The 14,559-nt window shown below is 42.7% G+C and overlaps 1 protein-coding gene and 1 non-coding gene across 3 annotated transcripts in view; one reads left to right on the top strand and one right to left on the bottom strand.

Moving 5' to 3' along the window:
* Positions 1-13,150, bottom strand: part of MTHFD1 (methylenetetrahydrofolate dehydrogenase, cyclohydrolase and formyltetrahydrofolate synthetase 1) — a 69,198-nt gene extending 56,048 nt beyond the window's left edge. Inside the window, exon 1 of one of the 2 annotated variants that reach the window (XM_042989870.1) lies at positions 12,666-13,150. In XM_042989870.1, coding sequence (XP_042845804.1) covers positions 12,666-12,703 — 38 coding nt within the window. In that variant the 5' untranslated portion in view covers positions 12,704-13,150. Of the gene's footprint in view, positions 1-6,871; positions 7,161-12,665 lie in introns of those variants that run through there. The other variant, XM_007095205.3, reaches the window with a different exon arrangement.
* LOC122239754 lies at positions 12,599-12,805 on the top strand. The gene has a single exon (XR_006219150.1). It is a non-coding gene; the product is annotated as a small nucleolar RNA U3 (small nucleolar RNA).
* Positions 13,151-14,559: the final 1,409 nt, after the last annotated feature.

Genomic DNA, 14,559 nt, shown 5'->3' with positions numbered 1-14,559 from the left:
AAGCCCTTGGCTAGGAAGAAAAATACACTGTGGAGTCCCTGCCATCAGACTTATAACTCTTCCCCCCACCCCCCACCCCTCCAGCCTTGTAAGTTTTGGTCAAGTTAGTCATTCTGGCCAAAGCTTCAGAAACTGCAAAATGGAGGGTGAGGTGGCCAGGGTGGCTGAGGAATCCTGACTGTGGCACCATCCTCCACCCACTCCTTCAAGCTCACGGAGGGACAGTGCCAGGAGATACCTTACAGGAGAGTATCAAGGGGAGCTAACTGCACAGTGCAGGGGTGCTGGGAACTTTCAACACTATGGATCAGACCTCAGTGGATACAGTCATAACCACAGTAGCCCACAGTAGCTCTGTGGCTCTGAGAGCCTTACATTACACACCTTTGTAATCCTCTCTGCAACCCCAGGGTATAAATAACTGCTACGGCCACCCCCACAGTACAGAAGAGGAAAAGAGAGGAAAGCGAGGCTCACTAACTTGCCCTGGTCTTTCTACCCTGCTCAGCCCCTACCAGGGTCCATGGAAGGACAGGGTGTCTTTTCCCTCTGCTCCAGGGACCCTACTCCATGCTAGGCTAACCTGATATTTCTTCTTCCTGAGGGATACACAAGGGACCACACACCCCTACTCAAAGCCCCACTGTCCAAATCCCAAACTGCCTGGTGCCAACCTTCTTGATGGATGAGGACAGACACTTATTCTTGGGCCACATCCTCAGGATTTTCGCTGGAGCCATGGCCACAGTAGTTGGCTGCCAGCTCCAGACTCTGCCAGGGTCCGCTTACAACAATACTCCAGTAGCCTAGATAGGCGGCCTAGTTACAACCTCGCAGAAGATCCCACTCCCCTGCAAGGCTCCCAGAGTCAAGCCAGCTTGGGCATTCGAGGTTCCGTGTAACTTCTGAAAGGCCTGCACTTTGGATCTCATTACAGGCAAATCTTTTAAAGCACAAAAGGTCTACAGGTATTTTATCTACAGGACAAAATGAAAAGCTTATCAACATTTAGCAGCCCTTCTCTGTGGTGGGCAAATTCTTTTCACAGAAATAATTTTTCTAGCCCTGGAGCTAAATGTATAGCACGGTTCCATTTTTATATTTGATCAGTAGGACAAATTCTAATTTTAAGGTTCAAGGTTATAAGGCAGCTACCAAAGACACAGCCTGGATAAACACAGACACCACTTATTTATTCAACAGATACTAACTATAAAGCACCAATTCATTAAAACCTACCATGGGCCAGGAACTGCTCCAAATGCTTTCAAAGTAATGAATGACTCATTTAATTTCAACCACCTTATGAATTATGTGCCATCACTATCCGCAACATGCAGATGAGGAAACTAAGGCACAAAGAGGTAAATTAAGTTACCCGTGCTCCCCAGAGGGAGCAGCACTATGTCTAGATCTGGGGATTCCGCCCACAGGGAGCATAACAAACTTATCCAACTTGCTCTGCTCAACCCAGAAAAACTAAGAGCACCTTCTCTCAGTGCCTGACAAGTAGCAAGCTGCCTGTCTCTTCACAACCAGTCTTTGCAGAAAGAAGACCTGACCAAGAAAAATGCCACCAATGGAGGGAGTGGGCTCAGGTATATCAAACAGAAGAAGGAAAAGCAGACAAATCACACAAAATCCAGCAAGTCTCACTTTGAAAAGCACACACAGGTAAGAATTGTAATTTCTAGCCTAAAAACCAAATTGTGGAGGCCACTTTTAGGCAAGCAGGCTTGAGCAAAGGAATGCAGAAAGGGCCACAGTGATCACCAGGCTGAACACAGACAGGCCCATCAGGCGACCCACCCTGAAATATCCAGAGGCCCTAACCGACCAAGGGGCTGCTTACAACCAGCCAGTTGCCAAAAAAGGGAAAATTCCCTATGTCACCAAACCTCTCACTTTCCCTCCTGAAAAGCTGCCTCCTTCTACTGCCTCCAAGCAGACAGCCTCTCCTCTCCCTCGCTGCATATTCAGTAAACTTGTACCTCCTTTGTTCTGCCTCAGGTGAATTCTTTCACCTCCCTCGTCCCCACAGGCTTCCACCTGATTGTTGCCCCGCATTTAGGGCCCCCATCTGATCAGGAGATACCCCATTGAGGCACCACACAAATCAGGGCGGTTCCTCCATCTAATTTCCATCCCTTTGTCTCTTTAAGGACACCTCTTTTAAGCCAAGGTGGTGGGTCACCGCCAAAGACAGTGTACTTCACCCAGTTATGCTTAGTCAGCTTCTCTGGGGCCCTCACTGTTGACCCTAAGGCAGTCATTTAATAAAGAATGAGGTCAAAGGTCCATGGCACAGGCTTGCTTTTGGTCAGGAACCCTCTTCCCCATAACATCGGTAGGCTCATGGCCCCACAGCCTTCAAGTATTTGCCCCAAAGTCACTTTTACAATAGTATGAGCTTAATTCCCATATTTAAAATTACAGTCCCCCCATGTGGCAGGAATCTCTGTCCCTCTTCCTTGCTCTGGTTTTCCCTTTGGCACATCTCACCACCTCACATTTTTGTACCTATTTTATTGTGCATCTCTACCTATCAATACACAAACTCCAGAAACAGGGATTTGAGCTATTTTGCTTACTGCCATCATCTCTAGGTCCTGAAGAGTGCTTGCATACGGGAGGCACAGAGATATTTGTTGAATAAGTCAATAAATACCCCAAAACGACACACACTTGTCTCTGACCCTCAGATCTCTCCCAACTGTCAAACGTGGACTGCAACCTTCAAACTCCCCTTAAGGGAGAAATGGGGTGTTCCTCCCAAAGGGAGATAATTTGGCAACTAGATCCAGATTTCCCACAGGGTAGAACAGGCAGAGATGGAATCTGGAGATGATGAACTCTGTCTAGTCCTGGCTTCCAGGAAGGTATAAAGGAATAACAAAATAATAAATAATAAAAAAATAATAATAAAATAAATAATAAAATAAACAATAATAAAAGTAAACAAAAGTCAAGGATGGTCTTCTCAGCAGAGTGGGAAGCACAGCAATGAGAGACTGCTGTTAAGTAAGACAAAGATTAGTTTACGAAATTCCTTTCAGCAAAGTTATAAGTGCCTGATAGCGTGAAAAATGCCATGTGCTGGGTGAACGAGACTTGGTTCCAATTGAACCTCTGCCATTAACCTTTGGCCAAATCGCATCACTTTCTAGCCTCAACTATTATTGCCTCAGCTGCAGGATGGGATGGATTGAATGGACTGGATTTTGGAGAAATTCTGACTGTAGAACTCATGGCCTGTTCCACTCTTTCTCCCCCCAAGGAAGGGATTTTACATTCCAAACACTGTATCAGGGAAGAAACTGCCCAGGGCCCTTGAAGGCTTGCAAATTCATCCCCAGAGAGACCCAACAGTTGCTGGCAACCAAGAAAGCTGATCTGAAACTTGGGGAATGAGGGACCCTTTCCTTGGACTCCAGGATCCCTGGTTGCAATGTAAGAAGTTCACTTACCTTTCCTCCCAAGAGTGTCCCTGACCCAGTAAAAGACAACAGGCGGGGATACCCTGCCCAGAGCCTCCGCCTGCAATCCAGCCTACTCAAGCTGAATCGTGTTCTTCAGATTCCCACTGAGCCAGCAGCCAAGTCAGAAACCTGTTGCAGCCTGAGTACAAGTTGCTGGGGAATTGCAAGATCCCCATGAGCTAGGAAGGCTGTTTCCCCTGCCAAGGCTCCCTCTCTCTGAGGAACTGTGAGTACTACAAGCTCCATGAAGGTCAAGGTGGCAAGGTATGGCAGTCTCTGAACCATTTTATTAGCACATGAAAAGACAGATCTTCCGTAAGGACAAGGAGACCTTGGTCTTAATGCTCCTGTAAGAACTGTGTTAGGAACTAACTGACTGCTCTACCACAGGGCAATGTAAAAAGTTAGCTATGTCAGCTCTGAGCAGGCTGGGTAGAGGGGACCCCTCCAGTACCTGGAACAGTCTTTTCCAGACAATGCTTTCAATCCTTATAGCCAAATCGTTGCCATACTTCAATGATGAGAACTGGATCTATATGTAAGGTTTTAAATAAGTGGTTCTCACTTTCAAGATGCATTAGAATCATAGAAATTAGCTTTTAAAAGATTTAGAGAATATTTGAATCCAGTGGCTTATTGCTAGCCAATTCAAATGAAATCAGTCTGGTGTGGGCACCAGGCATTGATATGTTTCAAAAGTACCCTATGAGACTCATTGGCAAAACTATCTTGGAAAGACTGGCAATTTCTACTAAATACAATTATACATATTTGTCCTACTACTCTACAATCCTCTTAAATATGTAACCAACAGAAATATGCATATGTTCCATCGAAAGACATGCAAAAGAATGCTCATAACAGTAAAACTCCTAATCACCAAAACTAGAAACCTAAGTGTCCTAATTACTGGATGAGTAAATGGTAGCATATTCATATAGTAGAATACAATACAGCAATGAGAGTAAATGAACTACAACTACATGCAATATGAAATAATCTCAGAAACACAATGTTCATTGAAAGAAGCCAGACCCAGAAGTCTTTATGCCATACAATGCCATTTATATAAAGTTCAAAAACGGGCAACATTAATCTACATTGTTAGAAGTCAGGTGAATGACCACCTTTGAGGCACCTGGGTGGCTCAGTTGGTTGAGTGTCCAACTTCGGCTCAAGATCTGAAGGTTCATGAGTTCGAGCCCCACATTGGGCTCTATGCTGACAGCTTGGAGCCTGGAGCCTGCTTCAGATTCTGTGTATTCCTCTCTCCCTGCCCCTCCTCTCCTCTCAAAAACAAATATTTCTTAAAAATGATGACTTTTGTTGGGGATGGTGACCGGAGGTTTAGGAAGGGAGGGCTTCTTGGGTGTCAATGCCATTTCTTGATCTGGGTGCTATTAAGTTCAGTTGCAAAAAATTCATTGAGTTGTATACTTGTGATAGGCACACTCACTGTATGTATTAATGTTTAAAGTTTTGGGTTTTTTTTGAGGGGGAGGGGGGGCAGAGAGAGAATCCCAAGCAGGCTCTGTGGTCTCAGCACAGACCCCAACAGGGGCTTAAACTCACAAACCACGAGATCATGATCTGAGCCAAAATTAAGAGTCGGAAGCCTCAGTGACTGAGCCATCAGGGCACCCCTGTATGTATTCATGTTTAAATAAAAAGAAATAGTAAACAAAATCTTCCTCAGTGACTTCAATGTGAGTTAATATTGGGAACCATTGAAATAGATCTCAAGCACCTATCACTGTCAAAAAGATCATGAATCAATCATCCATGTATACATTAACTAATTTCTAATCATTAACACAGCTAACATGTGTTGAACACTTACTACGTGTCAGGAATAACTCTAAATGTTCTTCAGCTAAGAACTCATTTAGTTTCTCCTAACAACTCAATGGTCTACATATTATCTTTATTTTACATCAGAGGAAGTTCTGGTATAGATAGGTTAACCAATTTGCTTAAAGCCACATAACTAACTACTAAGGAAAGGTTTCTAGGTGTTTTGGACATAGACATAAACAAGACAATGCCTTTGTGGAGTTAACAAACATATTTAACTTGCTCTCCACTCAACAAAAACGTACCCATTGAGCACCTATTTTCAGTGGCCTGCCAAGAAGCAAGCCTAAATTATCTCTTCAACCAGTCTTTTTAAAAAGACTTTATCAGAAAAAAGCCACTGGTAAAGGGAGTAGGTTTGACTGAAGGCAAGCCAAAAGCAAAGTAAAGCAGAAACAATGTAATTCAGCATACCACATGTTCAAAAGCACTCAGATGTATTGTGACTTCCAGTCTAAAAGTCTGGAGTTTCTCTTTCCCAATGTGGAAGATTCATTACCATTTACTGTACATCTCACCTCCTTTGTCCACCATCTCTACCTTCCAGGAAAAATCATTTTGCCCCAGGATGGTTTTCACTACCAGTGACTCCCTAATACACTCAAAAACCTTTTACCCACAGAGTTGGCAGGTTTACAAGACAATTACTGTTGCCAACTACAGTAGTTATTAAATAACTGCGAAGTCAAAGGCCCCAAGATCAACCTCCCGGAGAGTCACACAAAATGTATCCTTTCCTCTTCTACTCTCATATTTTCCCACTAGTCACCTCCCAGACAAAAAACAGCAGGGTGTACTTCTTGGGAGTAAGTCTGGCAATCATATCCACCAGTTAGGCATTTACATTTCCTATACAGGTAGAACAAGCAGAGGCCAAATGCTACACATAATAGTGTCAGGACTCAGGAGCCAAACTTGAACGTAACTCTAGGGCCTGGATGCAGACAAGGGTATTAGAGGAGCATGAAATTGAAGGGAAAGCGAAAGCTTATTGGGTTCCACTTAGCAAATGATGACTCAGGTGCAGTGGGAAAGCGATGGTTGGAAGAGGTCCCTCCGTCACTAATCAGTCTTGTACCCTTGTCAAGTTTTGTCACTCATTAATCTTACTAATTTGTCTCCTCAGCTCCGAATTACAGCGTAAGTGAGGAAACTGCATTTCTGAGTTCTGATATGGTGCTGCAGACAGTCCCAACCACTCTCTTCTGGCAGAGAGCCGTCAGCAGCTGCATTTTGAGGAGCACAGTCGGGCGGGTTAAGAAAACTGGTCCAAAATCCAATAGCCAGCCGGCCCAGCCATCAGGGAGCCCTTCTAGAAACGCGGACGGTGCCCAAGTCCCCATTTTTTCGACTGCAGGGGATCGATCTTCAAGTGTGATGGGTTCAACACTACGTCCTCCCCCACGCCCCCGGCCAGCCTTACTCTTGCGCTACAAGTGTCCCTCCAGCAAAAAAATGGGAATATGGGGACCTGCATACTCTGCTCAGAACCCTCGCCTGCAGCCCAACATGCCCTAACAACAATGACAGGTGCTTACGCGGAGACCACCTTCCCGTTCAGGATTTCCGCCGGTGCCATGGCCTTTATTAGTCCGCTGCCCACGATGGACACCACCGAAACTGAGGATCCAGTAGCTCCACTGGCGCGCTGGCCAGCACAACCCACGTGCTTAGCGACCACCCCCGGAGATCATGCTACTGCGCCTGCGCCACCCGCCCCTCCCCCCCTCCGCCCCATCGATGCGCATGCGCAGTCCGGAAGGACCTAGGCACTTCTGTAGTGAAGAGCCGGGATTTGGACTTCCGAAAGCCCCGGAAAGATGGATGAACTCGGTGATGAGCGACTAGAGGAAATGATTGGCTGGTGGAAGGAATAGTTTCAGATTGCGCCTTCGGGTGGGGTGGGGAACTGTCCGAAGAGGGGTCTGGCCTCCAGGCCAGCTCTCCGTGGGCGGAGCAGTGGGCGGAGTCGGAGGGGCGATCTCGCGGGAGAACGGTTTCGCGCGCGCGGGAGTGAGGCGGGTCTCTGGGGCAGGATTGCTCCCAAGGGAAGGTGTACCCCGGGGGCTGAAGGCGCGTGGCTTCCCCGGGAGAGTTCCGCCGGTCTCTGCGCGGGGTACCTGGTGGGGCGCAGGGCTGGCCTGGGGCGGCTTCTTCTCGCCCACCGGCGCTGTCAGACTGGTGTGGGGCTTCCACCCCTATTCTGAGTCCGAGGGTCCGAATAGCGCCCGTAACCGTTTTTGAAATCTCGGGTGAATAGCGCCCGTAACCGTTTTTGAAATCTCGGGTGACTCCTACTCAGCCAAGGTCGAAGCGCTCTAGGTGAGACCCCTCTGAGCTGAAGCGCCGCCAGTCCCCAAGCGGCCGGGGTAACCTCGGGGTCGGTCAGTGCAAGCAAGGAGGGTCGTCGGCTCAGCAAGCCTAAATTTTGTCAGCTCCCCCGCGAAGATCTAGGGTTGGAAGGGACGGACGCTGCTTGAACTAGGCGCCAAGTGACCCACGGAGGGGACACTCCCTCCCCGCAGGCTCCACTCCGGAAGCGGGATGGGGCGTTTGTCTGCTCAGCTCTAGAAACTAGCTGCGTTCTTACTGTGCGGTCATCCCGGTGTAGCTGTAAAGTTAAGTTGTTCAGGTCACTTCCTTTATTTTTTACCCCCAGTTTTAATGAGAGATAATGAATATACAATCCATGTAAGCTTAAAATGTAGAATAATGATTTGATCCCCGTGTATGTTATGAAATAATTACCACAAGAGGGTTAGTTAACATCTCCATTCTCACATAATGACAGTAGTTTGTGTGTGACAATAACATTTAAGGTTTACTACCTTAACTTTCAAGTGTATAATACAGTATTGATGGTTGTTGGTTGTAGTCACCATGCTGAACATTGGATCCCCAGAACTTACTCTTCTTAATCGCTGTAAATTTATACCCTTAGATCGCCCCATTTCCCCTACCCCCTGGCAATCACCATTCTATTCCTATGAAGTAGGCTTTTTTAGATCCACATATAAACTATATCAGTATTTTTCTGTCCCTTACTTCATTTAGCCTATGCCCTCAAGGTCCACGTTATCCTAAAAGGCAGGATTTCCTTTTTTAATAGTCTTGTGGGTAGGTGGGTTGGATTGTGTATAACATTCTTTTTACCCATTCTTCCATGGGAATAAGTTTTTCCATTTATTGACTATTGTAAATAATGCTTTGATGAGCAGGAGGGTGCAGATACCTCTTTGAGATAGTGATTTTGTTCAGGTCATTTTGGATTGACCAAATATCTGGGTTTCTTATAAAACATCTTTTACAGTGTCATGCTTCAACTAATGGCAGAGCTCATCTTCTGACCTTTTTTCTTTTTTTTTTTTTTAATTTTGGGCTTTTGGTAGGTGACTTTGGCCTTATTCCTAAATTCCGAGGATATTTTACAGTAGCCTTATATAGAGAGTCAGAGAATCTCTTTTTTTGTTTTATTAACAGTTTTGTTGAGATATAATTCATATGCCATAAAATTCACCTGATTTAAGTGTACAACTGAATGATTTTTGGTTGATTTACAGACTTGTACAACCACCACCAGTAGAATTAAAAATTTTTTGGTGAATTTTTTCTAGTAATTGCATTTACTTTACCTTTCTTAAAGTTTGCACAAGTAGACAAAATAGAAGTACAACTTAATAATACATAATATGGGGGTGCCTGGGTGGCTCAGTCAGTTGGGTGTCCAACTTTTGACCTCAGCTCAGGTCATGATCTCAGGGTTGTGAGTTCAGGCTCCGTGTTGGGCTCCGTGCTGACCATGGAGCCTACTTAAAAAAATAATAATAGGGGCGCCTGGATGGCTGAGTCAGTTGAGCTTCCGACTTCAGCTCAGGTCATGATCTCACGGTTCGTGAGTTCAGGCCCCGAATCGGCTCTGTGCTGACAGCTTGGAGCCTGGATCCTGCTTCGGATTCTGTGTCTCCTTCTCTCTCTGCCCCTACCCTGCTCGTGCTTGGTCTCTCTCTCTGTCAAAAATAAACATTAAAAAAAATTTTTTTAAATAATATATAATATAGTGATGTAATGTAATAACTTAATATAAGGACCCCTGAACACATACCCTTATGTTGTGTTTGACCTAAACAAGTAAAATTAAGAGGAAAATTGAAGCAAATGTTCCTGGTAAATTGCAGGTAGTGAAACTTTTGTGGCTTATAATACCAAGTACATATTGACTATTTCAGCTGTCTTGTTTGCTGAGGAAGATGGCAAAACCCCAATTTACAGCTGGAGAAATAGACTTTGAAGGATAACTTGCCCAAAGCTGTATAGCTGTGCCTGGGACAGGCCCCAAACCTTGATGCTTCGTCTCTAAATATATTGTCTTTTCCACCTCAACAACCTGGTTTTCAATAAAAATATCTTTATGTGACCTATATCATTCATTCATTCATTGAACAAATGGTTATTGAGTGGCTACTGTGCTAACAACAAAAAATACTGGGGTGCCTGGGTGGCATCCAACTCTTGATTTCGGCTCAGGTCTTGATCTCATAGTTTGTGGGATTGAGCCTCACGTTGGGCTCCATGCTGTCAGCGTAGAGCCTGCTTGGGATTCTCTCTCACTCGTTCTCAAAAATAAATACAAACTTAAAAAAAAAAGTACTGCTCAGGGTGCTAGAGATACCATAGTGAAACAATGAATTTCCTGTCCCCAGCTAATATTCTGGTAACAAAACAATGACCAATTAAAGAAATATATGCTCTAATTTTAGATGTTGACATATCATTTTTTAAAAGTAGACAAGCTGAGGGGCGCCTGGGTGGCTCAGTTGGCTGAGCATCTGACTTCCACTCAGGTCATGATCTCACCATTTGGGGTTCGAGCCCCGCATCGGGCTCTGTGCTGACAGCACAGAGCCTGGAGCCTGCTTCAGATTCTGTGTCATCCTCTCTCTCTGTACCTTCCCCACTCATGCTCTGTCTCTCTCTGTCTCTCAAAAATGAATAAATGTTAAAAAAAATTAAAAAAAAAAAAAATAGACAAGCTGAGAGGCACCTGGGTGGCTCAGTCGTTTGAGCATCTGACTTCGACTCAGTCATGATCTCACGGCGTGTGAGTTTGAGCCCTGCGTCGGGCCCTGTGCTGACAGCTCAGAGTCTAGAGCCTGCTTTGGATTCTATGTCTCCCTCTCTCTCTCTCTGCCCCTCCCCTGCTCGCACTTTCTATCTCTCAAAATAAATAGACATTAAATTTTTTAAAAAAACAAAAAAAATAATAGACAAGCTGAGAGGATGGGCAATGGTGGTTAAGAGGCAGGAAAGTACTGTTTTAGAAATGTGGTAAGAAAGGCTTCTCTGGGGAATCTGACTTGGGCAGAAGCCTGTTTGAAAAGAAGAAATTGGGGTGTAGGAGAATGGATTTGGTTCGAGCAACTGGAAAGATGGAGTTGTCATATATTGAATTGAAATAAGATAGCTCTGTGGCAGGAGCAGGTTTTGAATTTTAATTCAGTTTTAGATGTTTTCAGAGACTTCTTAGACATCCAAATGAAATAGATATTTAAGTCCATGAGATTAGATAAGAGCCCATGAAGGGAATGGGTGTAGGTAGAGAAAGGACCAAGAACTGATCCCCAGGATATTTCAATGTTTAGAATTCAAGAAATGAGGAAGAACCTGGAGAGCAGATTGAAAAGCAAGGTTCAGGGGAACCTGGGTGGCTCAGTCTGTTAAGCATCAGCTCAGGTCATGTTCTCATGATTCATTGTTTCGAGCCCTGTGTTGGGCTCTGTGGGGACAGCTTAGAGCCTGGAGTCTGCTTCAGATTCTGTGTCTCCCTCTCTCTCTGAACCTCCCCTGTTCACGCTCTGTCTCCCCTGCTCATGCTGAGTCTCTCTCAAAAATAAATAATAAACATAACACAATTTTTTTAAGAAAGCAGAGTCCAGTGTGTTATGAGGAAAACCACAGAGGCATACCTCTTTAGAAGACAGGTAAAGAAAGTGTTTTATGGGAAAAAGGGTAACTCAAATATATTGCAAATTGGTCAGATCAGGTAAAGATTGAGAATCAATAATTTCACAGAGAATAGAAAGACAAAATATTTTTATCCAAATGATCTTAATGGCAGTTGCTTGAAAAAAAATGCAACCTTTTGCAGAAGCTCCATTTGTTCCAAACTTTTTGAGGAAAATCTGATCCTATCTATCAGAAACTTAAATGTATGCTTTCTTTAACCTTGTAATTTCACTTGTAGGAATTTATCCTGGAGTATAAAAGTGTACAAATGTATAAAAGTGTTCCTCACAGTGTTGATTTCAGTAGTAAAAAAAATCTTCATCAGGATGGATACAGTGGTTAAAGGAGCAATAGACATATGTAATGGATGCATATAGATGTGTAAGATAGCTTTCACATTTTGTTAAATGATAAACTCAGGTTATTCAATAAAATGTATAATATGATTTAATTTATGTTAATATATGTAAAACAGGCCTTCTTTGATTATACTATCAAAAGCTGCCTGCCTACTCATTTAACTCATAACTGTCACATTAGCCTATTTTATTCACAACTCTTATCACTATATAAAATAATCTTATTTATATACTTGTTCACTTTTTCCACCAGAAATGTAAGCTTTGTAATACATTTCCTGTCTTGTTCATGCTTCTATTCCTGCTGCTTAGGGATATAATTTTTAAAACCTTGTTTTAGGGGAAAATTATATTGCTTATTTTCTAAGGTTAGTTATTAACTATTACTCTCATTCCAATGAATATCACTTTGTGCTGCCTCATTTTTAATATTTATAAATGAAGATAGTACAACAGTCATTCTCAACCCTAAAGCAACACTAAAATTACTTGTGTACCTTTAGAGAAAAAAAAGTTATGCATAGGCTCCAGTGTCGACCAATTAAGTCAGAATTTGGGGTGGGATCGGGGTATCAGTATTTTTTTAAAAGTTTTCGCGAGATTCTAATGTGCAGGCAGAGCTGAGAACCAAGAAGATGAGAAGATGACATTTAAAGTATAATCCCAATGATTCTGGTATCAAGAATACATAACAGGAAGACTATACTTTCAGGGAGCATTTCTTTTTTTTTTTTTTAATTTTTTTTAAATTTTTTAATGTTTATTTGAGAGCGTGTGCACGCAAGTGGGGGAGGGGCAGAAAGAGATGGGAACAGAGGATCTGAAGCAGGCTCCGCTCTGACAGCGGAGAGCTGAATGTGGAACTTGAACTCACGAAATATGAGATCATGACCTGAGCCACCCAGGTGCCCAGGGATCATTTCTGTAGTTCACTACTAGAGAAGTTTCTCTGAACATGTAGAGTACTTACAACCACAGGGAGGAGGTGCAGTGTCCTTTCCTGAGCATGAAGCTGGCTTTGGTGTTGCTTTTACAGCTGCTTTTTACCCTTGGTGATGGTTCTTTTCCTCCTTTGAGCAATTAGGAAGAAAGGGACATGGTCTGGGTAGTTTCTTAAAAAAAAAAAAAACAAACATATTAGGGACACACTTTCTCTAGTGTAAAAAAGTATTTGCTTAGAATTAGAATATCAGTTTTGCAGACAAATCATCTTCTGCTTTAGAAATAGTAGATTGAATCAAATCATTTTTTCCTCTCAAAGTACTTCTTCCCTGAATGAGGTATTGGAGACAAAAGTTTCACCTATTTCAAGAATTTCACAAAAGGCCCCAAATTTTCTGAAAGGTTTACTTTCAGGGTAATCACTTTCTTCAGAGTTCTTAGATTTACTAGTGCTTGATGAAAATCGCTTTGTGCTTTCACGTCATTAATTAAGGAAATAGTCATGGGCTACCTTACTGCGTCACTTTGGAAGGACTTTTCCCTTCCTTGGAGTTCTGTGTTGCGTTCACCTAGAAACAGCTTCTTTGTTGTGCAAACATTCTACTGGCAAATCTTGCCAGGCTGCCACTCACCTTGTACAATTGAAGTGTCTTCTGGGAATTGAACTTAAATTCGGACTTTTCTCTTGTGTTTGATATGGTAAAAATGTATGGTTTTTACATTCTGAAGCATAGTGAAGTGTAGCATACTGTATCTTTTCTCATTTGAAGTATTGATACATCTTTTAAATGAATAGAAAAACAGAATAGTCATCTAGGAACCTCTCATCACAGAATAATTCTGTCATATTGCTCTATTTTGTGTAGTCTCCTAATACATTTTTATTATATAAGGTTAGTTTGGGAAAACAGTACTATTACCCATATGAGTTAACTTTGTATTAAGGAATTTTTTTTTTCTGTTGGGTTCTTTAGTTGTTCAATGTGTATTTTTTGTGCCTACTCTTGAGATGATAGAGATAAACCAGAAATAGATCCTGCTCTTAGGTACCTTTAATGTAGTAGGAGAGATAATATTTTTACATAATCCAACATTGAATGAGGTAACAGTTGAAAGGAAGGTGTAGATCATACACTACAAGAGTTAGAGAAAGAGATTACCCCCTTACCTTGCAGGAATTGGGGACTAAGGTGGTATTTGAACTGATATTGAAGAATTTATATGTTCATGCTTTTGGAGGTATAGTTTGGTCCACATAATAATATAGCCTGGTTTTTAGAAGCAATATGAATGAAACTCATTAAGTAACTTTGTTTTTAATAGAGCATAATTTTCATAAAATGTAAGGAAATAAAAGTAAAGAATAGAATTCTTTAAAAAGATTTTATATTTATATTTGAGAGAGAGAGAGAGAGAGACAGTGCATGAGCAGGGGAGGAGCAAAGAGAGACACAGAACAGAATCTGAAGCAGGCTCCGTGCTCTGAGCTGTCAGCACAGAGCCCGTCATGGGGCTTGAACTCATGAGCCGTGAGATCATGACCTGAGCCGAAGTCAGATGCTCAACCAACTAAGCCACCCAGGTGCCCCTAGATTTCTTACGGAGACGTTTGTCTCCACTATCATTTTTGTTCCAGAATTTAGGAGCTATTTATTCTCCCTTTTCATTCACCAAAACTTAAGTTGTTTTTCAATTCTCTTCTTTGGTTCTTAGAAAAGGAATGTAGTAATGATTGTAGGTATTAAATGATAAGAATGAGGAAAACACTAAAGTCTCATTAGAGATATTTGCACTTTATTTATTTTTTAAGATTTTATTAAGTAATCTCTACACCCAACATGGGGCTTAAACTCACAACTCTGAGATCAAGTCACGTGCTGCACCCACTGAGCCAGCCAGGTGCCTCAGAGATATTTGTACTT

This window comes from Panthera tigris, chromosome B3 (assembly GCF_018350195.1).
Source record: "Panthera tigris isolate Pti1 chromosome B3, P.tigris_Pti1_mat1.1, whole genome shotgun sequence".
In the NCBI taxonomy this organism is placed as follows: domain Eukaryota; kingdom Metazoa; phylum Chordata; class Mammalia; order Carnivora; family Felidae; genus Panthera; species Panthera tigris.
The sequence above is the reverse complement of the archived record's forward strand: the minus strand, read 5'-3'. Positions and strand labels throughout refer to the sequence as shown.